At 45.0% G+C, this 25,050-nt stretch overlaps 1 protein-coding gene across 4 annotated transcripts in view; it reads left to right on the top strand.

The window, feature by feature from the left end:
- Window positions 1-25,050, top strand: part of MYLK (myosin light chain kinase) — a 335,337-nt gene that overhangs the window by 139,544 nt on the left and 170,743 nt on the right. For all 4 annotated transcript variants that reach the window (XM_048869056.2, XM_048869054.2, XM_048869057.2 and 1 more), the window contains exons 3-5: window positions 6,427-6,634; window positions 14,451-14,499; window positions 23,744-23,909. In XM_048869056.2, coding sequence (XP_048725013.1) covers window positions 6,427-6,634; window positions 14,451-14,499; window positions 23,744-23,909 — 423 coding nt within the window. The remainder of the gene's footprint in view (window positions 1-6,426; window positions 6,635-14,450; window positions 14,500-23,743; window positions 23,910-25,050) is intronic.

The raw sequence follows: 25,050 nt of genomic DNA, 5'->3' as shown, positions 1-25,050 counted from the left end.
TCAGATTTGGTCAAATGAAATAAAAGCAAAACGCATTCTAAGCTGATCTTAACACTTGCAATGGCCTTACAAACGTAGATGCTTCTCACCACAGGCTGGCTGGTTGCTCTTCAGCCAGGCTCTCCCCTTTGATCAGTGCTTCAGTCGCTTGGTGTGGTGTCTGTAGATGTAGGTGGGAGAGAGAGAGAGAGAGAGAGCATGGCAAATGTCTCTTCCTTTTATCATGTCCTTTCTTCCCCCTTGACTTTGCCCCCCCCTCCTTCAGAGTCAGGTGAGCATTACCTCAACGCAGTTCCAAACTGACCAAAGGAAGAGGGGTGACTCCCTCGAGAGTCTAACAGATTATTTTGTTGCTACCTAGGCCAGCGTCCTTTGTTCCTGTGAGGCTGGGCTGGGTTTGTCCCATACCTGCCCTGATGAGGTGTGAACTGCCTCTCTGTTCTTGGAGAGTTTTTGCCTGGGCTTGCTTTAAGCCATGAGGATACTTTTCGCTTTATACTCTACTTTTCATAACTATATACATGAACTTATAACCTTACAATAACATTACTGTAACAATTACTATAACATCACTATATCAACCATGCTCAGTGCATCATGAGCCTTCCGAAGACCCCCAACATGACAAACTTTGCATGGGTTCCACACAGTCATTTTATAAAGATGAACATGGGGGTGTAGGGTGTTCCCCTGAGGTACAGAGCATCACAGGATGCATATAAGAATCCTGGTTGCAGCCATTTTATGTGACCCTGTCCCTTGAATGCATAGTTTCAGTGGTGTTTTGTTTTTCCTAGGGGCTATGCACCCACAGAGCTAGACACAGAACTGTGATGGTTTCATGGGCATAGAGTTCTTTCTCAGATCTTCATCTTGGTACTTTGACATATATGTTTATATTAACAAGACTTTTCAGGAAGATTCAGCAGTTGACGTGCACAGCCCAAAACTCTAAACCTGTACAGTACCATAGAAAAGATCTTCACTAATTTTTGTTGTCGTCAGCATTTTTTAATGTTTGCTGGAGAGGCTGGAGTGAAAGGCCAGGGTTTCATCAGAATTGGAGATATTCATATAAAGAAAGGACAAGGCAGTAAATAAAGGTTATAGCCCTATGCTGCAGGGTATTAGATAAGCAGATAGATTCCTCCTTGGTGTGGATGCATTATTCAAGGCAGATGTTTTTACTGAGCTCTGGAAAGGTTAGGAGAGGAATATAAAACCTGCTGCAGTTCTGGAATTGGTCCATCAGCATAAAACCCAGTAACCAGTGATTCATTTAAGGATCCCTGACACTTTTATGGCAAGGCTATGTCTTTCAGAGTGGGTCTGGCTCAGTTTGAAACACATTCCAAACCCAAACCTGAAATAAATCCTTTCAGTAGAGCAGTGCTGCAAACATTTCCCCTCTCTTCATTTCATTTTCAAACCTTATATTAAAGAACAAAAAAATAGAGCTAGCGAGGGGAATGACTTAACCCATCAAAGGGAAATCGCATGTCGCTCAATCTGTATTTTAATTTTTGGTATGGAATTTTCACAACTTCTTAGACATGCATATGTCTAAAAACATGCAGATATAATGTACAAAATAAACACACATGGAAGAAATTGAAAAAATATTTGTGTATAACTCTGCCAAATGATACTGAAGAGGTATCTGTAGCTGCCTATCCATAACTGAAGTGTTGGGTAAGAATGATCTACTGTGGTCCAAGTTAGAGTTGGGAATGCTATGACAAATGAAGGCAAAAATGTAGACTAAGGCCATGCCTACACTAGCACTTATGTTGGCAAAACTTTTGTTGCTCAGGGGTGTGAAAGAAACACACACCGTGAGCAACATAAATTTTGCTGGCATAAGCGCTCATTTGCACAGCCATGCTCATTGAGCTGGTTTTATTATGTCGACAGGAGAGCTCTCTCCCTTTGGCATAACACGGCTACACGAGTGCTCTGACATCTGTGCCACTATAAGCTGGTAAATGTAGACATGGCCTAAATCTCAGGAAAATACTTCCAGTTAGAGATCTGTTACATGGTGTAATTGTTGCCCCCAAAAGAAGTGATGGAAGCCTATTGCATGGGCCATTTGAAGCTGAACTGGACAATACACTAGAAGAAATATTGTAGGGAACAATTTTATACTGGCAGGGAAATGGAGTGATATTTTTCCTATATCTTTAGCATCTACGATTCTATACATTCTGCAAGTGTGTGTGTGTGTGTGTGTGTGTTGGACATGTGTCTTGGGTGAGGTGAGGCAGATGAATTACATTTATGGACGGGATTCTCAACAGGTGTAAATTGACATAGCTAGAGTAACTTCAGTAGAGCTGTGCTGATTTACACCAGCTTAGAATCTGGCCCATTCTGGCTAAATAATGAAATAGCTACTAAAGAACCTCCTTTCTGCATACCACTCAAACAGCTACTTTTCTGAATATTTACGACGGTCTTCTTGGTCCTAAACGTGTGTGTATAAAACAATAATTTTAAATCCTGTTTCGTCTAAAATTCCTGAAACCTAATATCTCCTACCGTGTATGGCCTAACACAGGACTGGGAACCGAAACTCAATTCTAATAAACACTTTGTCCCTAATTACCTTTGGTCATGTCCCTCAACCCCTCTATGGCTCAGTTTCTTAATCCACACAGGGGAGATCAGTCCTTCTTCCCAGGGGTGCAATGAAGACTAAAGAGTTAAGTCAGTCATAACACATTTTGAAGAGGGTCTTCCTAAATTCCATGTCTTATTATGTATTAAAAATTGGGTGAAAGGGAATTCACTTTAATTTCATAGTCAGTGGAGAATTTAGGGCCTGTCTACACTGGGATTTTTACACAGGTGTAGCAGCCCTGGTACAAACCCTTGGAGCAGATACATTGCACTGGTGTTCAAAGGTTCTGACAAGCATATGCTGCAGTGGCTCAAGCCACTTCTACACCAATGCAGAATCATCTATGCTAGAGTATAGCTTCATTGGTGCAAAAATCTCTAGTGTCGCTAAACCCTTACAGCTGCCCATTCCTGCAAATGAGATGGAAAAGTTCTTTCACCTCCCCCCGCCCCCCCGAATATTTAAAATTCTTGGGGGGAAAAATTGAAAACCAAATATTTTGGCCAAAACCAAAAGTATTTAGATTTGGAAATGCCATGGTAGTTATAGTTTGGGTGCCACATGCTCCCATTACCCTGTCATAAACAAGGCTCCATGGTTTGACTTAATCTCCCTGATGCACCACTGCCTCATCTCAGCGATGTTGGGATGCATCATGGGAGATATAATCCAAGCAGGAAGTCCAGCCCGTGGAGGAGAGTGGGAGCATAAGTCATCTGAAATACAATAACCATGAGCCACTTTGGTGGCATTTCCAAACCTAAGTGTTATCGGGTTTTTTCAGACAAACTTTTGGTTTTGGCTGAGAACTGTTCAGTTCTTGTGCATATGGTCTTTCAATGAAAGCAGACACTTCTTAAGAAAAGTGTTTTGTAGAAAATCCAGTTTTTTCATTGAAAAACAGTTTTGACAGAAATTTTTTGACCAGTCCTAATGCCATGGTTACAGAATCCAGATGTTTTAGGTGTCAAACATTGTGTAGAACAGTGGTCCTCAAACTTTTTCTGTCACAGCCCCCCTTACCCGTAATGGAATCTGTCCACACCTCCTGGGAGCCACAGTCGGGAGCTGCAGCAGGTGGCTGTGATTGGGGCTGGGAGCGGAGCGGGGTCCGTGGCTGGGAGCAGGGCTGTGGCTGTGGTTCTGGCCGGGAGCCAAAGCTGCAGCTGGCGCTGGGGTGGAGTTTGGGGCAGAGTGGGGCTCCGTGGGGCTCCCTCCCTGCCCCCCCTGGGGGCTAGCCTGGGCTCCTCTGCACCCCCATAGGGGGGAGTGCCCCACAGTTTGGGGACCAGTGGTGTAGAAGATGTTTCCCTTCTGCTACATGAATATCTCTTGATGAGCTTTCCTATTTAGGTTTTTAAATTATGGTAGAGATTTGTTTCTGTGTGTTTTTGTTTATTTTTAAACAATGTTCCTGTAGCTTGAGGACCCTCTGGTGATCTTTTTGACCATGAAAGATAAACGGGTATAGTGGATGCAGAGTCTGTGTGTTGTTGGACCTTGTGCTCCATGAAATGCATGGCCACATAACGTGTAGAGAGAATGGATGGTCCAGTGCTTATAGTATTAGCCTGGGCTGTGAGAGACCTCGGTTCAATTCCTGTTCCACCACAAACATCTTGTGTGTCTCAGGGCACATCACCTAGCTTCTCTGTGCTGCAGTTCCAAATCCATAAATGGGGATAATAGCACTTCCCTACCTTACAAGGGGTTTGTGAGGATAACTACATGAAGTTAAGAGATTCTATGGCTCTTTTTATGTATAATAGTGTCTCCCATTGCTGAAGAATTCCAAAGAGCTTTTGTAACATCGACAGACCCCGGTCGTCAGCGGGCCGGATCAAACCTGGGACCTCTGGAGCTAAATGCATGAGCTAAAAGTCACATGGCTCTTAGCTAAGGCTGTAGAGCAGACTCATTAATCTCTCTCTAAGTGGTCTCAGTGCCACTGGATGGGACAGAGCACCACACCCAGACGGTATGTGGGTTACGCTTTCACCACAGGACCTTGATGTTGTTTAAGTAAAGATGGGCTTGGGAAAAGCTTTAGATGTTTAGATTGGAAATAGAAAGCTCCTCCGGCACATTCATTATGATGCCTACAGTGGGAAACATAAAATGTCCTGTAATGACGTACTGTATATTGAGTAATTAATGTGATGGAGTGTGGATTACCATGTTACTAACAAAAGTAACTAGGACCTGTAGAGTTAATGGAAGGGGGAAGGACTTCTGACAACTGTCAGTGCTCTAAAGTAGTTCTAAAAAAGTCTTGCAGATCGGAATGTTAGGCTCCAGCAGAAGAGAAACCCAGCTGGTGTGAAGTGGGATTGGATTAAAAATGAAAGGGCTGGTTTTGAAAGAAGAGAACAAAGGAATGAGTATGGGTGGTGCTGCTGAAAATTGTAACTAGGAGAGTGAGTGGTACGGGAAAAGGAAGCAGACAGCTGAATCAAGGCAGGGAGGAAACGTTGGAGAAATCTGGATAAACTAAGTTATATGCAACTAAATTTTGCTGGGTGGCTAAATTGGCAACCTGCTTGGAAGCACAACTTCCATAAAATAGAGCAGATTGCAGCATTCCTCCTTCTTAGTAGGAGATGGAGGCCAGCATGAGGCATGTCTTCTTGATCCATTCAGTTATTTTAAGAGTTTAAGGCAAAGGCAATATGTTTGATCAAAGAAATGGGAGCTAAATTATCAATTGGGGATTAGGGAAGGAGGGTGAAAATGTTGGAGCCAAGTTACTTTGCTGGCTGTATTAGTGTGACTTTAACACATACCAAGGCATCCCCAAAGTGGTGGCTCTTCTCATGAAGTATGGGAAGAACCTTTACCTGAACAGTTAATTTTGTGAGGAAATCGGGCATGTCTGTGATTTTTTTTTCCCCCCTGCTTCTGTGATTGAAAAGGCCACAACCTCACCTGATGTAAATGGTTTAATTGAAGTAGATGATGCTATGACAATTTATGCCAGCTGAAGAACTGGCTTAAAATGTGAAGCTATCAGTGATATCTGCAGCAGACGATGAGCTACCCACATCCTCTCCTTTCTTTGCAATAAATTGATATGGTTCTCTTCTGCAATAAACTTATGGCTACTGTCATTTTGTAGTCGAATATTCATGTCTGTGCTCGGTCACCAATAGACTGAATCCATGTAATATAGTTTGGGGGAGAAGTGTCTAATCTTTCTAGGGTCCTATGCTGTGCCCACCACCAAAGCATCTGAGTGGCTGTTAAGGCATGTTTTCAAAATGTGGGCCCTTAATTTCTCTTTTTAGGCACCTAAATAAAAGTGGGTTAGTTGACAGAGGGGTTGAGTACCCATAGCTTCCGCTGATGCCAATGGGAGCTATAGGTGCTCAGCACGTTTGAAAATCAAGTCCCTTTCAGATGAGTGCAAAAATACCATTTGCAGTAGCAGCTGAACTGCAGGCAACCACATTAGAAAAATTTGGCCTAAAGGCCTTGCATATTTAAATATACAGTCGTTGCTCTGCCTTTGAATTTCTATATACTTGGAACCTGGGCCTCAGAATTCCTCATTGGTGAGTTTAATATGTTGCTGCAGGCAAATCATTCTAATGAAAAACTTTCACTGCCGAGGTTTAACATTTTGATTTGTCCAGTAGTTTCTCTGTTTCATTAGGTTCTGCCATTTGGCTTGCAAAGTTTTTTATGTGTTTAACAGTTACTGCTTCAAGAACTTTCCACAGTATTGCTCAATATCCTGCATTTCTTACTGATAAAATCACTTATGTTTTTCTTCTTCCCCTCCTCTTCCCAACCCATCTTTCTAGGTCAGGGGCTATCCAGAACCTCAGATCACATGGTACAGAAATGGACTTCCCATCACAGAGGGAGAGTATTACGTAGTGGACTGCAGCATTCGAGGGATTTTCAGCTTAGTGATCAAAAATGTGCAAGAGGAAGATGGTGGAAAATATACTTGTGAAGCTGCAAATGATGGTGGAGTTCGCCAGGTGACTGTGGAGCTAACTGTGGAAGGTAAGAGGACTATTACTATGCTGATCCTTAAATATAATCATGGGTATGATAAAACACACCCAGTAAAGGGGGCAAGACAGATGAGATTATCAAACTGACAGGTGAAGATCCAACCTGTATGCACAATGTTGATCACTGATGCAGAAGGAGCACTCGTTATTAGCCGTTCTCATTGAAAAGAGTTGTCTGAGTAAGGATTAGGGGCCAGGAGCTTCTTAGTTCTAATCACACCTGGCACTCATTCTTTCTGATGCTAGGAGCAAGTCACACAGCCCCAAATCTTCAGAAGTGTTTCCATGTTACCTTGGGGGCTGTATAAGTACAGAATGGGAAATGAGCCACAAGAATACCAGTGCAATTAATAGGAGTTTTGCTGCTAAAACCTGGTATGACATTTTGAAAATGTAAGGGGAGGTTTTAATTTAAAACAATGGAATCTTTGAACTCCATTGCATGGCTTTTTTACAGTGATGTATGGTAGCATTTAATGAGATTGTATGTACAAGACAATCTGACATGTTATCACAGATGGCATCCTGTATTTTAAATTTTTCTTTTAAATGGAAATCCAGATCAAGAAAATACTCACTTAGTCAGTGTCCTGTATGAAATAAGTTAGTGATAAGTATTAAAATCCAAGTGTCCATTGGATTCACTGGAAAGCATCCCAGTGACTTCAGTGGGAGTTGGATCAGATCCATAAATTTCCTCTTGTCATTGTAAAGATGTTGAATTGATACCAATAAAATTATAAGCAAGATTCATGAACAACGTAATTCCATGGGCAGGGGTTTGATAGCATCTTTGCAAGCAGGCTGGCTAACCTAGTGAGGAGGGTTTTAAACTAGGTTCACCGGGGGAAGGAGACCAAAGCCCTGAGGTAAGTGGGAAAGCGGGATACCGGGAGGAAGCACAGGCAGGAACGTCTGTGAAGGGAGGGCTCCTGCCTCATACTGAGAATGAGGGGCGATCAGCAGGTTCTCTCAAGTGCTTATATACGAATACACAAAGCCTTGGAAACAAGCAGGGAGAACTGGAGGTCCTGGTGATGTCAAGGAATTATGACGTGATTGGAATAACAGAGACTTGGGATAACTCACATGACTGGAGTACTGTCATGGATGGTTATAAACTGTGCAGGAAGGACAGGCAGGGCAGAAAAGGTGGAGGAGTAGCACTGTATGTAAGGGAGCAGTATGACTGCTCAGAGCTCCGGTACGAAACTGCAGAAAAACCTGAGTGTCTCTGGATTAAGGTTAGAAGTGTGAGCAACAAGAGTGATGTAGTGGTGGGAGTCTGCTATAGACCACCGGACCAGGGGGATGAGGTGGATGAGGCTTTCTTCCGGCAACTCGCAGAAGCTACTAGATCGCACACCCTGGTTCTCATGGGTGACTTTAATTTTCCTGATATCTGCTGGGAGAGCAATACAGCGGAGCATAGACAATCCAGGAAGTTTTTGGAAAGTGTAGGGGACAATTTCCTGGTGCAAGTGCTAGAGGAGCCAACTAGGGGGGGAGCTTTTCTTGACCTGCTGCTCACAAACCGGGAAGAATTAGTGGGGGAAGCAAAAGTGGATGGGAACCTGGGAGGCAGTGACCATGAGTTGGTTGAGTTCAGGATCCTGACACAGGGAAGAAAGATAAGCAGCAGGATACGGACCCTGGACTTCAGGAAAGCAGACTTCGACTCCCTCAGGGAACGGAAGGGTAGGATCCCCTGGGGACTAACATGAAGGGGAAGTCCAGGAGAGCTGGCTGTATTTCAAAGAATCCCTACTGAGGTTACAGGGACAAACCATCCTGATGAGTCGAAAGAATAGTAAATATGGCAGGCAACCAGCTTGGCTTAATGGTGAAATCCTAGTGGATCTTAAACATAAAAAAGAAGCTTACAAGAAGTGGAAGGTTGGACATATGACCAGGGAAGAGTATAAAAATATTGCTCGGGCATGTAGGAATGAAATCAGGAGGGCCAAATCGCACCTGGATCTGCAGCTAGCAAGAGATGTCAAGAGTAACAAGAAGGGTTTCTTCAGGTATGTTGGCAACAAGAAAAAAGCCAAGAAAAGTGTGGGCCCCTTACTGAATGAGGGAGGCAACCTAGTGACAGGGGATGTGGAAAAAGCTAATGTACTCAATGCTTTTTTTGCCTCTGTCTTCACTAACAAGGTCAGCTCCCAGACTGCTACGCTGGGCATCACAACATGGGGAGTAGATGGCTAGCCCTCTGTGAAGAAAGAGGTGGTTAGGGACTATTTAGAAAAGCTGGACGTGCACAAGTCCATGGGGCCGGACGAGTTGCATCCGAGAGTGCTAAAGGAATTGGCGGCTGTGATTGCAGAGCCATTGGCCATTATCTTTGAAAACTCGTGGAGAACGGGGGAAGTCCCAGATGACTGGAAAAAGGCTAATGTAGTGCCAATCTTTAAAAAAGGGAAGAAGGAGGATTCTGGGAACTACAGGCCAGTCAGCCTCACCTCAGTCCCCGGAAAAATCATGGAGCAGGTCCTCAAAGAATCAATCCTGAAGCACTTACATGAGAGGAAAGTGATCAGGAACAGTCAGCATGGATTCACCAAGGGAAGGTCATGCCTGACTAATCAAATCGCCTTCTATGATGAGATTACTGGTTCTGTGGATGAAGGGAAAGCAGTGGATGTATTGTTTCTTGACTTTAGCAAAGCTTTTGACACGGTCTCCCACAGTATTCTTGTCAGCAAGTTAAAGAAGTATGGGCTGGATGAATGCACTATAAGGTGGGTAGAAAGTTGGCTAGATTGTCGGGCTCAACGGGTAGTGATCAATGGCTCCATGTCTAGTTGGCAGCCGGTGTCAAGTGGAGTGCCCCAGGGGTCGGTCCTGTTTTTGTTCAATATCTTCATAAATGATCTGGAGGATGGTGTGGATTGCACTCTCAGCAAATTTGCAGATGATACTAAACTAGGAGGAGTGGTAGATACGCTGGAGGGCAGGGATAGGATACAGAGGGACCTAGACAAATTGGAGGATTGGGCCAAAAGAAATCTGATGAGGTTCAATAAGGATAAGTGCAGGGTTCTACACTTAGGACGGAAGAACCCAATGCACAGCTACAGACAAGGGACCGAATGGCTAGGCAGCAGTTCTGCGGAAAAGGACCTAGGGGTGACAGTGGACGAGAAGCTGGATATGAGTCAGCAGTGTGCCCCTGTTGCCAAGAAGACCAATGGCATTTTGGGATGTATAAGTAGGGGCATAGCAAGCAGATCAAGGGATGTGATTGTTCCCTCTATTCGACATTGGTGAGGCCTCATTTGGAGTACTGTGTCAAGTTTTGGGCCCCACACTACAAGAAGGATGTGGATAAATTGGAGAGAGTCCAGCGAAGGGCAACAAAAATGATTAGGGATCTGGAACACATGACTTATGAGGAGAGGCTGAGGGAACTGGGATTGTTTAGTCTGCAGAAGAGAAGAATGAGGGGGGATTTGATAGCTGCTTTCAACTACCTGAGAGGTGGTTCCAGAGAGGATGGTTCCAGAGAGGATGATTCTTAGTGGTAGAAGAGGACAGGACAAGGAGTAATGGTCTCAAGTTGCAGTGGGGGAGGTTTAGGCTGGATATTAGGAAAAACTTTTTCACTAGGAGAGTGGTGAAACACTGGAATGCGTTACCTAGGGAGGTGGTAGAATCTCCTTCCTTAGAAGTTTTTAAGGTCAGGCTTGACAAAGCCCTGGCTGGGATGATTTAATTGGGGATTGGTCCTGCTTTGAGCAGGGGGTTGGACTAGATGACCTCCTGAGGTCCCTTCCAACCCTGATATTCTATGATTCTATGAATGTCCCTTTAGGGAAATCTACCACAGAAATCTTTTCTGTGGTGGCTGCCATTGGTGTTAGCACATTAACCAGAGTGATTGATGTTGGGCAAAGTGAAGTGTTTACTTACCTCTCTTTTCCCTGTGGCTGCACATTCTCACTCTGCAGCATACCAAACACCTGCTGGCCTTGAGAGAGCACAATGGACTATAATACCTGTCCAGTTGGTTATTTAATAAAAAAGCAGCAATGCTGCATGTTAGGATATAGATATTCAGGACTGTCTGTAAAGGCCTATACTCTAAGAATTTAGGTGTATTCTTATCACTAACTAGTTATAGAGGTATAAAAGAAAGAATCAAAATCACTTTCTGCTGGTGTAAGGGCCTTTCTCTTACTGTGACAGTCTGAGGCCCTGTTCTTAGGCTAAGGCCTTTGGCTAAGCAGCAGAGGCAGCCATAAGCTGGGAAGCGACCGGTCACATTCTCACATTCCAAACTAGTCACATTGAAATAAGGCAATCTGGGGCTGTTAGAAAGGTGATCTGATCTATCACCTCCAGAGAAAAGGAAGAGCCTAGAGGATGTAAAAGGAAGTTTAGTTTGATAGTTTTCTGTTTGGTAAGAACTCACTTACCAATAGACACAGCTGAGAAACCCTCATGTCTTTACGGATGTAGTTGTAAAATCCTCACTTCTGTATTGTTTTTCATTATAGTTCCCACTTTGCTATTGTTTGTTTGCATGGTCTCTATCTAGTTCTGTGTTTGTTTCTGTCTGCTGTATAATTAATTTTGCTGGGTGTAAACTAATTAAGGTGGTGGGATATAATTGGTTAAATAATCATGTTACAATATGTTAGGATTGCTTAATTAAATTTCAATAAAATGATTGGTTAAGGTATAGCTAAGCAGAACTCAAGTTTTACTATATAGTCTGCAGTCAATCAGGAAGTGTGTGGGTGGGGTGGGGGTGGGAAATGGGAACAGGGAATGGGGGTGGGGTTGGGGAATTGGAATCATGTTTCGCTAAGGGGGGAAATGGGAAAAGGGAATGGGGTGGGGAATTGGAATAATTTTTGCTAAGGGGGGAAGGGAACAGGGACACAGGTGTAAGTCTCTGTGGTGTCAGAGCTGGGAAGGGGGACACTAAGGAAGGAAACTGGAATCATGCTTGCTGGAAGTTCACCCCAATAAACATTGAATTATTTGCACCTTTGGACTTCGGGTATTGTTGCTCTCTGTTCATGCGAGAAGGACCAGGGAAGTGAGTGGGTGAAGGAATAAGCCCCCTAACACTCCACTCTAATGTCTAAGGGCCAAATTTATCATAGATGTAAGGAGGTGCAATTCCACTGGAGTCAATGCAGTTACCTGCAGAAATCATCAGTGAATATAGCCATGTTCTGCTGAAAAAAATTTGAGCTTGTAAAGTTGTTCACTTGTTTTTAGTTCAGCTTGACGGGGCGGGGAATACATAAAATCACAAAAACTCTGCTGACATCTCTCTGTATTATTATTTATTTGTATAACAGTAGTGCCTAAAAGTGCCAAGCAGTAGTGGGGCCCCATTGTGCTAGGCGCTGTACAAACACATAGTGAGAGACCATTCCCGCCCAAAGGAGTTTACAATATAAATGGACAAGACAGACAAAAGGTGGCTGGGGAAAAAGGCACATAAAAGTGAAGTGATCTATCCCAAGGTCAGACATCAGAGGCACTGCTGGGAACAGAAACCATGTCTCCTGAGTCCCCATCCAGTGCCCTAAACACTAGACCACACTGTCTTTCCTGAAATGCTTTCACAATTTAATTTCTTTGACGGGCAAAAACAAGGGTCTTTGGACAGGTAGGTGTCATTTTAGCTTCATATGCCTTAAAATGGCTGGGTAACAAAGGGCTTGATCTTGAGGGCTGCTAAGGCATCTTTAACTTCCATTGAAGCCACCTCTCAGGATTAGGCCCATAGCTATGGAAACCACAGATTTCTGAGGGAAATAGCAACTGACTGTCTGCTACAGTGATAGCACCAGTTACTGGTGCTTTTATAACACAGTAACATCACAAGTGAAAGGCTGCATTTCTTGAGGATCTACCAGCTATGCTCAATATATGGTTCAGTTTGATGTCTGTGTCACATGGGAAGCAGCTAAGATCAAAATGGGAATTTGGAAAGGCACATCTGCATATTAGATAATCTAAGGCTTTGTCTACACTTTTCTCTAAAAGTTGGGCAGTGTGAATGCTCTTTGTTGGCACTTTTGCCAACAAAATACTTCCACCCCCTATAAGCGGGGTTCACGTTGTCAACAGGAGAGCACCTCTGCCCACAATGAGCGATTTACACTGCCACTTGCCATGGCAAAACTTTTGTCTTTCGGAGGGGGGGAGGGCTTTTTTAAGCACTTGTGAACAACAAAAGTTTTGTCCTTCCATTGGCAGTGTAGTCAAAGCCTTACACTGTTAATTTAAAACTCCCAGTAACACAGAGCCAGAGAAGAGTGTTAGAAATTGACATCAGTGCTACTCTCTGTTTGCAAGCTGGCCGATGTGCCTCATTTCAAGTTTCTGGTGAATAGCAAAGCCCTTCAGATTGTTGGCTTCCTGTTGAATTCCCAGGGCACATTTTACCCAACTTCATCCTATCCTAAAGAGAAAAAAAATGTTTGTCTATTCATGGTCAAAGACCTCTCATGGAAATCCTCAGAGTGCAAACTTGTTGGAATCAACAGGTTGCACAGAGGCAGAGTTTGAAATCAGTTTTCTGACATTGGCTGTTCAGTCCTGAATTCATTTATTGTTTTAAATTCATTGCAGTAAAGCACCCAAAGATTAAGGTCATTAGTGTCATACAGAAGTCTCTGTTCTAATAATCCTCCATGCGCCACTGATGTAAAATACAGAACTATTTCTTTCCAGATAAGCATATGGGACTGGTTGTTGTCTGAAAGAAACATTACTAAATCACTATGTAGCTTTCCTACACAGAGGTTTTGACTGGTACCACTCCATCTGGTATACTCGTTTTAAATGAGATCTATGGCAGATACTTATAAATCTCAAGAAGCTTCCATTGTTGACAGCTGCCATAGTTGTTTATGTCTCACTGTCACCCTTGATCTGCCCTGTTTCCCTGGCAATTTTTGTGTGTTAAAAAGTTAGTAATGTTTATTTTGTTAGTCTGTCCAGTAGATGGTGCTAAGTACTCAGTGCATTTTGTGCACAGTGTATATTTTGTCAGTACTGTAGGGTGGGTTATATTACCTTGAAAAGAAGCACACCAAAAAGAAAAGGTGACACGGACAAATACATGAATAAAAGAATAGCCTGTTCATGGGACTCTCTAATCCTGCCACTCTGAAAAATGATTAATAATAATACTTGGACTTTATAATAGAGTGTTTCATCCGGTGGTCTCAAATGGTGAATAAGAAATTATCCCTAATTTATGGATGGGGAAACTGAGCCAAGAATTTAGCTGTTAAATCCTAAATTTTGAAAATTGGCTTCTTAAGTAATTTTCCCAAAATTACACAGTAAGCCAGTGTCAGAGCTGAGAACAGAATCCAGGTTTTTGAATGTTGGACATGTAGTTTTATGCCTTCTCCACTGGAATACAGTGTGGGTGAAAGTCATGTTCTCTAATCATTAGTCAATATTAGTTATATGTAGACAGGGGTCTTTGTGACCTGAGTCACAAAGTGTGGATAGTGGATTTGTAAATTCCTAAAATTCAGGGATGGTTAGATTGGAGTTCTGTCTGGAACCCAAATCTAGTTAATAGTTAAGTATTTAACACAGGTCTGAACCAAACACAGTCCTATACTGAAGGGCATACTCCTGCATTGGTTAGAGTATAGGTAAAATAACTTGTACTGTAGGTATCTTCCACCTCTAATTTTCATGATCCTTGTTTGACAGCAGGAGAAAGAAATACAGGATTTACACAGATTTTGGTATCTGTAGTACCTAATAACCACGATAAGTCATCTAATTTGTTGTCTTTCTATAACATACAGGAAACTCCTTGAAGAAATACAGCCTGCTGTCCAGTGCCAAAACCCTTGGGTAAGAATTCTAGGCTTCATGGAGTTCTTTAAAACACAAGGTCTGGTGGTGAAGGTTGTGGAGAGACTGGAGAATTTTTTTTCCTCAAGTGACTTTGCCGTCTAACATTACTGCTCAGTTTTATTCTGAGGGCCAATTAAAACGAGTTTGATTTCTGCTTAGCCCCTAATAAAGCTTGACCAGATTAAAAAAGCATATAGTGACCTTGGCAGCATTCTCTTCCAGCATCAGAGGCTTGAATAATGGAGGAAGGGGTGGTCTTGTTAAGGCACAAGACTGAGAGCTGGAAGAGCTGGATTCTATTCCTGTGTGGTCTTGTGGAAAACACTGCAGTGCCATAGTTTTCCTATTTGTAAAATGGGGGCAACATTACTAGTCTAATTCCCAAAGGTGCTGGAAGGCTGACCTCATTAATGATTGTGAAATGCTCAGATTCTGTGGCGATGAGTCCCCACGTAATGCATGTAAACAAGTAACCAGAATAAGCCCAAATCAATGTGCTTCAGTGAGAGCTGTTCTGTCTGTAAATCCGTGAGAATAATATATGCAGATGATTGATGTTTGTCTGTTGAGAAGGGATGGCAGTAACCTGCTTCAGCTAATCCTGTCCCATGCCAGTTGGGAGAATATACCTATAGGAATCAATGTGTAGACAAGGACAGCTTACTCTGGGTTCACCATGGATGTGAACTCTTTCCCATTTATTTTAGGAGGGCTGGAATGATACGTCTCATTAGCCCTTTTGCAGTTTGCACTCATGAAACTGTCTTGAGTTGGTATCATTGAGATTAAGTAGTTTAATGGCCCAAATGGTGGTTCTGTAATATTATCCATGGCCACAACCAAAGAACCTGGTTGACGAGCACTTTTCTCAAGGAGGCAGTGGAAGGATTTTGATGACAGAGGTAAGCTTCTCCTTACGACATACGAGTTAGTTTTGATACCTTGAGGATTAGGTGTGCGTGCTTTTAAATAGGGTTGCCAAATTTCTAATAGCACAAAACCAACACCCCTACCCAGCCCCTGCTCCAAGGCCCCACCCCTGCTCTGCCCCTTCTCCAAGGCCCCGCCCCCCTTTGCTCCATCCCCCCTCCCTCTGTCACTCGCTCTCCCCCACCCTCATTCACTTTCACCGGGCTTGGGCAGAGGATTGGGGTACGGGAGGGGGGTGCAGGCTCTGGGGTGGGGCCAGGGATGAGGGGTTTGGGGTGCAGAAGATGGCTCTGGGCTGGGGCAGTGGGTAGGAGTACAGGGAGTATAGGCTGTGGGATGGGGTGCGGGCTCCAGCTGGGGCCATAAATGAGGGGTACAGGGTGTGGGAGAGGGCTCTGGTCTGGGGCAGGGGGCTGGGGTGTGGGGGAAGTGAGGACTCCAGCTGGGGGTTCAGGCTTGGAGTAGGGCCGAGGATGAGGAGTTTGGGGTGCAGGAGGGGACTCTGGGCTGGGGCAGGGAGTTGGGATGCGGGTGGGGTTTCAGAGTGTGGGGACGCTTGGCAACCCTATTGTCACTGCTGGTGTCCTTAATGCAATGCCACCCCACCCTGCCATCCCTTCTCATTAGCATTCTAAACTCCTACCTGCGTTACCTGCCTATTTACCCTTAAAGCCATGGCAGATATTGATAAAAACTGAGATTTTAGAAGGGAAATCTACTGTAAAAGAGTGTTCTTCCATATTTAAAGTGATTCTCTCCTCCCCTGCCCCAGTACAACTGTGTGTTGGGAACAAGATTTGCCCCATATTACTGCTACCACTAGCAATAATGGACTAATATACCCAGACATAACTTCCGGGGTGAGGCTGACACAAAGGATAACTTCTCCACTGCATGGGCTGTGCTGTTTACCAAACATTTATAATTAAATGGTTGTTTTGAGGTTCAAAATCCTGGGCCTGATTCTTCATAGAATCATAGAATCATAGAATATAAGGGTTGGAAGGGACCCCAGAAGGTCATCTAGTCCAACCCCCTGCTCGAAGCAGGACCAATTCCCAGTTAAATCATCCCAGCCAGGGCTTTGTCAAGCCTGACCTTAAAAACCTCTAAGGAAGGAGATTCTACCACCTCCCTAGGTAACGCATTCCAGTGTTTCACCACCCTCTTAGTGAAAAAGTTTTTCCTAATATCCAATCTAAACCTCCCCCACTGCAGCTTGAGACCATTACTCCTGGTTCTGTCATCTGCTACCATTGAGAACAGTCTAGAGCCATCCTCTTTGGAACCCCCTTTCAGGTAGTTGAAAGCAGCTATCAAATCCCCCCTCATTCTTCTCTTCTGCAGGCTAAACAATCCCGGCTCCCTCAGCCTCTCCTCATAACTCATGTGTTCCAGACCCCTAATCATTTTTGTTGCCCTTCGCTGGACTCTCTCCAATTTATCCACATCCTTCTTGAAGTGTGGGGCCCAAAACTGGACACAGTACTCCAGATGAGGCCTCACCAATGTCGAATAGAGGGGAACGATCACGTCCCTCGATCTGCTCGCTATGCCCCTACTTATACATCCCAAAATGCCATTGGCCTTCTTGGCAACAAGGGCACACTGCTGACTCATATCCAGCTTCTCGTCCACTGTCACCCCTAGGTCCTTTTCCGCAGAACTGCAATTACCTGGGGGTTTACAGTTTTATAACTTGATTGACTTTAATTGGCTTATTCCTGATTCACACCACTGTGATTGAGTGGGGAAATGGGCCCCCATAGGTTCAAACAAAAATAATTTCCCTTGCCAATGTTAGTGATCAGAACACAGCTTATTAGCATTGAGTATTTTAATTTTCCTTTTCGCTATGAATCCTATTTATTTACTTTTTGGATTTCGCTCCGATTACAGCGATGAAAATAGACTAGTCAAGCAAGTGAAAGTGACTAGTTGTTCTTTGAGTGCTTGCTCATGTCAATTCCATTCTAGGTGTGCACGCACTCACGTGCGCAGTCATCAGAGATTTTTGCCTTAGTGGTATCTGTAGGACCGTCTGTGGCGCCCCCTTGAGTGCCGCACTCATGTGTCGGTATATCAGGCGCTGCCAGCCCTGTGCCTTCTCAGTTCCTTCTTACCGCCCATGGTGGCTAGTCAGAGCGCCTTTCCTTGCACCAGCGGCACTGGGTTCGGTGCATGAGACACGCTCAGAGGTCTGGGTAAAGGAGACAGCATCCACCCCAAAAAAACCCTTTCTCATGGGGGATGAAACCCCAGAGCCTCCCCTAGCGGTACAGTTGTCAACCTCATCCCCGGATGAGGTGGTTGCAGGACCCTCGAGGGCCAGCCTCCCGGATAGTTTTAAAGAACATCAGGTCCTGCTTCGATGGGTGGCCAAGAACTTGGGCCTAGAGGTGAAGGAGACGGCCAAGCAGGTGGACACCTTGTTCGATGTCTTCTCAGCCTCTGTCCCGGCATGTGTTGCACTACCAGTGCATGATGAGGTCCTGAAAATTGCCAAGGCCCTCTGGCGAACCCCATCGTCCATCCCTCCCACCTCCAAAAGGGCTGAAAAGTAGTACTTCATCCCAGCCAAAGGGTTCACCTCCGGGCTCACTGGTTGTTCTTGCGGCCAATGAAAAGGCCAAGCAGGGACACACCAGTTCAACTCCCAAGAATAAAGAGTCCAAAAGGCTGGACCTTTTGGGGAGAAAAATTTATTCAAGGAGCCAGCCCGCAATTCCGGGTGGCAAACCATCAGGCCCTCTTGGGCGGGTACAGTTTTAACTTATCGGACTCCCTCTGTAAATTAAACGAGTCCCTCCCTCAGAGTTTGACCTAGGAATTCAGCACCCTGGTGGAGGAGGGCATCACGGCAGCTAGGTGCTCTCTCCAGATGGCGTGGGACATGGCGGATTTGGCAGCTAAAGGTGGGCACATCGGCGGTGGTCATGAGGCGCAGCTCCTGGCTTCAGACTGCCACCCTGTCCCAAGAGATGCAGATCTCTATGCAGGACCTCCCATTCAAAGGGAATGGACTCTTTTCGGAGCAGACTGATGCGAGGCTGCATAGATTGAAGGACACTCAGGCAACCCTTCGCTCGCTGGGCATGCATATGCCGCAGTCTGCACAGAAGCAGCTCCAACTGCCCCCGCTGCCAAGGCCTTGGCAGCCTCGTCTGGGGTCTGCGAGGAGAAGGGATAGAGACATGAGGTTTAGTCATCGCCACCCTTCTTCCTCCCACTCACCTGCCCGGCCCGGTGAAGCATCCGGGGGGCCAGAAGTGCTCATTTTTAAGGTGCGATCAAGAGTGACGCCCCAGTCAATTCCCCGGATCCACCTTGTTCTTTCCTCTACCATCTTTGTGCCTACCATTTGGCCTGGTCGCGGGTCACCTCAGACTGCTGGGTATGGGATATAGTATCTTGGGGCTATACCCTGCAATTTTCAGCCAACCCTCCCTCCTCTTCCCCATCCCTGTTCAGGGACCCTTTTCACAAGCAACTCCTCATCCAAGAGGTCGAGAACCTCCTGCATCAGAAGGTGGTGGCGGAGGTCCCTTGGGATATGAAGGGAAAAGGGTTTTATTCCCGCTACTTCCTAATCGCGAAAACAAAAACGGGCCTCAGACTCATTATGGCGTCACCTCAACCTAAGTCTCTCAGAAAGTTGACGTTTCACACGGTCTCCCTGGCCTCCATCTTCTCCCTGGATCCAGGGGACTGGTATACCGCCCTCGACTTGAAGGACGCTTATTTCCATATTTCCATATTCCAAGGTCACAGACATTTCCTCTGTTTCATAGTGGGCGGACACCATTTTCAATTCATGGCGCTGCTCTTTGGCCTCTCATTGGCCCCGAGGGTGTTCACAAAATGTATGGAGCCAGTGGCTGCTTACCTGAGACATCGACGGATCCAGGTCTTCCCATATCTCAACGACTGGCTCATCAAGGGCAGGTCTCGGGAGCAAATGCAGAGGAGCCTCCATCTGGTGTGTTCTACCTGCAGCAATCTGGGCCTGTTGTTAAACGAGAAAAAATCTACCTTAACACTGGTCCAGTTAGTAGAGTTCACTGGGGTAGTTCTGGACTCCACATGAGCCAGAGCCTTCCTTCCAGAAGCGCTTTTTAAGGCCATGTCGGACCTGATCTCCCATGTAAAGAACCACCCGCTCACCACGGCTCACATCTGCCTGCAGTTGTTGGGCCACATGGCCGTGTGTACATACGTGGTCAGCCATGCTCGGCTCCATCTCCAGCCTCTGCAAGTGTGGCTGGCATCAATCTATATCCGCAACAGGCACAACCTAGAGTGGGTAGTCAGTGTGCCGGATCACAACAGGTCATCCCCTGGATTGGTGGTTGGACCCAAGGTTGGTGTTGGAGGGAGTTCCCTTTGTGACCCTGTCCCTGTTGCTGACCCTGGTCTCCAATGCTTTGGACCTAAGCTGGGGAGCCCATGTGGGCGAGCTAAGCATCCATGGCCTCTGGTTGTGGGACGATCTGGCCCTCCACATCAACATCAGGGAGCTCAGAGTGGTTCTTCTGGCCTGCCAGGCTTTCTTGCCCCACCCGAAGGGCAAGGTGGTGCAGATCCTGACGGACAATACCACTGCGATGTATTACATCAACAGGCAGGGCAGTATCAGGTCTTCGGCCCTTCATCAAGAAGCCTTTGGGATTTTTGTGTGCGACGTGCCATTCATCTGATCGCCGCACACCTGCCTGGAACCAGGAATGTCCTGGCGGATCACCTCAGCGAGACTTTCTCGTCTTGCCACAAGTGGTCGCTCCATCCGGAGGTGGTCAGCATAATCTTCCAGAGGTGGGGGACCGTTTGCGTCCAGGCAGAACAGAAAATGTCACATGTTCTGTTTGATCTGGGGGTTGGACAGGGGCTCCCTATCAGATGCCTTTCTCATTCTGTGGTTGCGGGCTCTGATGTATGCCTTCCCGCCGGTGCCACTGATTCACAGGGGCCTTGTGAAGATCAAGCAAGACAGGGCAAGAATTATCCTAATAGTCCCCACATGGCCTCGCCAGCACTGGTTCGGCACATTGCTGAGCCTTTCAGTAGCTGCTTCGCTGCAGCTACCTCTGACTGGATCTGCTGTCCCAGAACCACGGCAGCCTTTGGCACTTGATGGCTTGGCTACTATATAGCTAAGCATGGACAAACAGGCATGCTCGGACTGTGTTCAATAGGTCTCGCTGCGTAGCAGGAAACACTCAACCAGAGCGACTTTCCTGGCCAAATGGAAAAGGTTTAGGTGCTGAGTCTCGGAATGGCAATCCAGGCCGAGCAGGCCCCGCTGCAGGAGATCCTGGATTATCTGCTGCACCTCAAACTCCCAAGGTTTGTCCCTGTCACTTAGCTGCTATCTCAGCTTTCCATCCTCCATTCCAAGGCAAGTTGATCTTTGCTCACAATATGATGGTACATTTTGAAAGGTCTGGAGTGTCTCTACCTGCACATCTGGGATCCCATCCCTCCCTGGGACCTGAATCTCATGTTGTCGAGGCTCATGGGGCCTCCCTTTGAGCCTCTGGCTTCCTGCTCTCTCCTGCTTCTCTCCTGGAAGGTTTCATTCCTGGTCATGATAATGTTGGCCCACAGGGTGTCTGAGATCAGGGCGCTTACTTCAGAACCACACTATACAGTCTTCTACAAGGATACGGTCCAGTTGCAACCGCACCCAGCATTTCTGCCCAAGGTCGTTTCCCAGTTTCATACTGGCCAGGACATATACTTACCCATCTTCTTTCCAGAGCCTCATGCATCAGATTAAGAGTGAAGCTACACACCCTGGACGTCAGGAGGACGCTGGCCTTTTACATAGAACAAAGCCATTCTGTAAGTCAATGCAGCTGTTCATTGCGGTGGCAGACAGAATGAAAGGTCCCCCTGTCTGCTCAGAGGATTTTGTGCTGGATCATGGCCTGCATCCGATACTGCTATAAGCTGGCGAAGGTGCTTCCACCGGCAGTCGTGACTGTACACTAGGCTGGGACACAAACATCATCAGTGGCCTTCCTGGCACAGGTGCCAATCCAAGAGATCTGTAGGGCTGCTGCCTAGTCATCTGTCCACACGTTATCGTCACATTATGCGCTTACCCAGCAAGCTCGAGATGACGCTGGCTTTGGCAGAGCAGTGCAGCAAGTTGCAAGTCTGTGAACTCTGAGTCCACCTCCATGGACATTGCTTGTGAGTCACCTAGAATGGAATCGACATGAGCAAGCACTCAAAGAAGAAAAAATGGTTACCTACCCTTTTGTAACTGTTGTTCTTTGAGATGAGTTGCTCATGTCCATTCGATTACCTGCCCTCCTGCCCCTCTGTCGGAGTTGCAAGAAGGAACTCAGAGGGCGTAGAGCTGGCGGTGCCTGATATACTGACGCATGAGCATGGCACTCAAGGAGTTGCCACAGCTGGCCCTACAGATACTGCTAAGGCAAAAATTTCCCATGGGCATGTGCACACCTAGAATGGAATGGACATGAGCAACACATCTCGAAGAACAACAGTTACAAAAAGGTAGGTAACCATATTTTAGGTTCTTTTGTGCTGTTATTTGTATTGCAAACACACTAGGGGAATATGCACGTGCTAAATAGTCCTACTAAGGAAGGTAGTCATATGGCCATTTAGCTTTGTCTTTCTAAAGGGCTCGCCTAATCCAGTGGATTTTAATAGAGTTATTAAAAGGTTCATCCTCCTGTTTTCTTTGCTTCTGTGTTTTACTCCAGTTTAGAGCTTTCAGAATTTGGAAAGATTTAAATCCAAAATACTCTTGAGTTATGTAAAAAAAGAAAATATTAAAAACATAGCTATTTGTATTTGGTTTTGTAAAATCTAGGAAGGGAGTGTATATATGTCTAGTAGTCTAGTGGTAATTAATATTCTCTTTTGATGTATCAGTGTTTATACATGTATGTATACATATACACACATGCGCGCGCGCACGTGCATTCCCTCTAAATTTTGGGACTGAACTATGAGTGACCCTTTTTACAAAGCACTAGCCTTCCTCTTTAGGTAAGGCACCACTCTTGCCCAAAAATTTTCAGTATTCCTTTTCTCTGTTTAAATCCTCTCCATCATGGTCTTGTCTTACTCAGAATTCTCAAGTAGCCCATATGGCCACCATCATATCTTGGCAGCTCCTTGAACTGAGGCTGTGAGGTCTGTATTAGTGTTCTGATACCTTATAGAAAAAGGGAGGTATTGATACTTCTTATTTGCATGTGGGTAAGATGCTGTGTGGAAAATCAATGCCCCAAAAGTGGTTTGGTTTGCCAGAAATTCCAGGCTAAAAATAATCACCATCTACTATCTTCTGCTATTGTGTGGCTTGATTATACCGTGGCTGTATTCAGATAGCTCCTTTTGACATTAACAGGCATAAATTGCACTTATTTTGTCTTGCTTACAATACTGTTTTGTATTTCTAGGTTATGTGACTGTGACTGACTGTTCTCTCTCAGTGTTGAAGTGTCACTTTCTTAGCAAAGCATGTTGTTCCACAGCTATGTCATCTTTATAATCAAAACTGGGCCAATCCTGCTAAAAGTTATTCATTATCATTAATTACAACTTCTAAACTAATTTGTTTTGTTTTGTTTGTGCCATTTTCATGTTCACTTTGTGAACATTCTAGTGAATGAATTTCCTGGCATAAATGTTTACTAAAATAGTAAATTTTAGGTATACACGTTAGAAAAGTGGTGAAAAGTGAATGTCATTCATAATCACAAGTGATTATGTGATTATCACACTCACTGATGGGTGAAATAATTGGAGAATAATTCTGAACAGCTAACAAATATGGGTAAATCTATAGCTGTTGGCAGACAATTCACAGATTGGAAAAAAGGACTGATTTAAATGTATATTTTGTTAATTGTGACTAGTTTGCCCAGCTCTGGTTATAAGCAACCAGAATTGTCAAAAAAGGTGTGATAGTTCTTGTTGTGTGTTTGTTGGATGAGGGCACACAGAAGAACAGTGTCCAGTAGCATGAGAAATTGAGAGCAGTGGTCTCCAACATGTGGGCCTGTGATGGGTGTCTCCTTATCACATGTCAGCATTTTGTTCCTTACGTTGGCCACACGTTGCCAGCTTACTTCTGATTTCTGAACATTTTGTCCCACTAGCCAAAAATTGTTGTCTTATGCTGGTACCTTTGTAACTCAGTGTTGGTTACCACTTACACTATTTCAAGTTGGCAGACCACTGTTCTAATATGCTTTCCGAAGTGTGCCTACCCACAAGAAAAGGTTACAATTCCTCTGCTAAACTAAAGTATTCATTGCCTTTCCAGGGGGAGATTTTCTGTTCCGTCAGTGGAGAACAGGCCAAGCATCTGGGGAGAAAGTCCACCAAAGTTTGCTACAAAACCCAACAGAGTCATTGTGCGTGAAGGCCAGACAGGCAAATTCTCCTGTAAAATAACAGGACGACCACAGCCTCAAATAACTTGGTTTAAGGTATGGTTTCCTGAGGGGCTAATGTCCTTGTTCTGCCTCAAAGCTTCTATTATAGGAGTGTTGTACCAATAAAATAAAAACCAGCAGGATCTTATTAAAGGGAAAAAGGCAAAATACCACATTTATTGTGAATACAGAAAGAATCATAGTAAGCAGTTAGTTCTAGTTATAACATTCCATTCAATCTCATATTTATTCACACATTCATTCACACACACACACACACACACACACACACACACACACACACACACACACACACACACACACACACACACACACAGGTTCTGCAAGGTTGTTATCATAGTTACCAGCCTTAGAGTTGCTCATGCCAAGCCACTGGCTAGGTGGCCTGGACATGAGGAGGGAGCAGGGCCTTGTCAGATGCTCATCTGATGCTCCTGGAAGTTGGTTTGCAGAATCAGACCCCCAAAGTTCTCACTTTTTAGAGTCTATTTTTATAGGAATTTCTTCCTATGCCAGTCTTCATCATGCTGTTGCTGAATCAATCAGCAGATAGCACATTCCTGACGGCTCCAAGATGTTATCTTGTTCTTTGGTTCTCCCATTCTTGAGGCTGTTGGGTGGATTCCAGTCTGCCCTCCGGGGGGTCCTCTGGTTATTTCCACTTGACGCCTTCTTCAGCCGATGGACACTGGATTCTTAGGCTGGCACCTCCCTGATCATTCAGTTATTATCCACACCAAGCATCCATCCACATACATCTTCTATCTCTATTTTAATCACAATTGTTAATACAACAAAAGGGTGGGGAGTCTCTGGGTGTTGTTTCTGTTGTTAGAGTATTGCTTTGAGTCTCTCTCTCTGTGAATTGCTTTGAGAACAGACTCTGTCTTAGAATGTACTAACACAATTAGCAGCTTGCAAGTTTCACACATAGAGGGAGAGAAACAGTACCAAAAACCAAGAGACCTCTTAATTAGTAATACCCTGGAATTTAAACTATGGGGAATCAAACTCATTTGTGATTTTAATACAGAACTTCTTTAATATGATCCAACAGGAGGATGAAGTCTGTTGGTTCTTCTTCAAGTGCGGGTCCTGCTATGTGTTTTCCACACATGAGTATGCGTGCATGCCACACACCTGAGTCCAGAAATTCTTCAAAGCAGTGTCCCTT

This window comes from Caretta caretta, chromosome 11, assembly GCF_965140235.1.
Source record: "Caretta caretta isolate rCarCar2 chromosome 11, rCarCar1.hap1, whole genome shotgun sequence".
NCBI lineage: Eukaryota > Metazoa > Chordata > Testudines > Cheloniidae > Caretta > Caretta caretta.
This window is presented reverse-complemented; position numbering and strand designations above follow the sequence as displayed.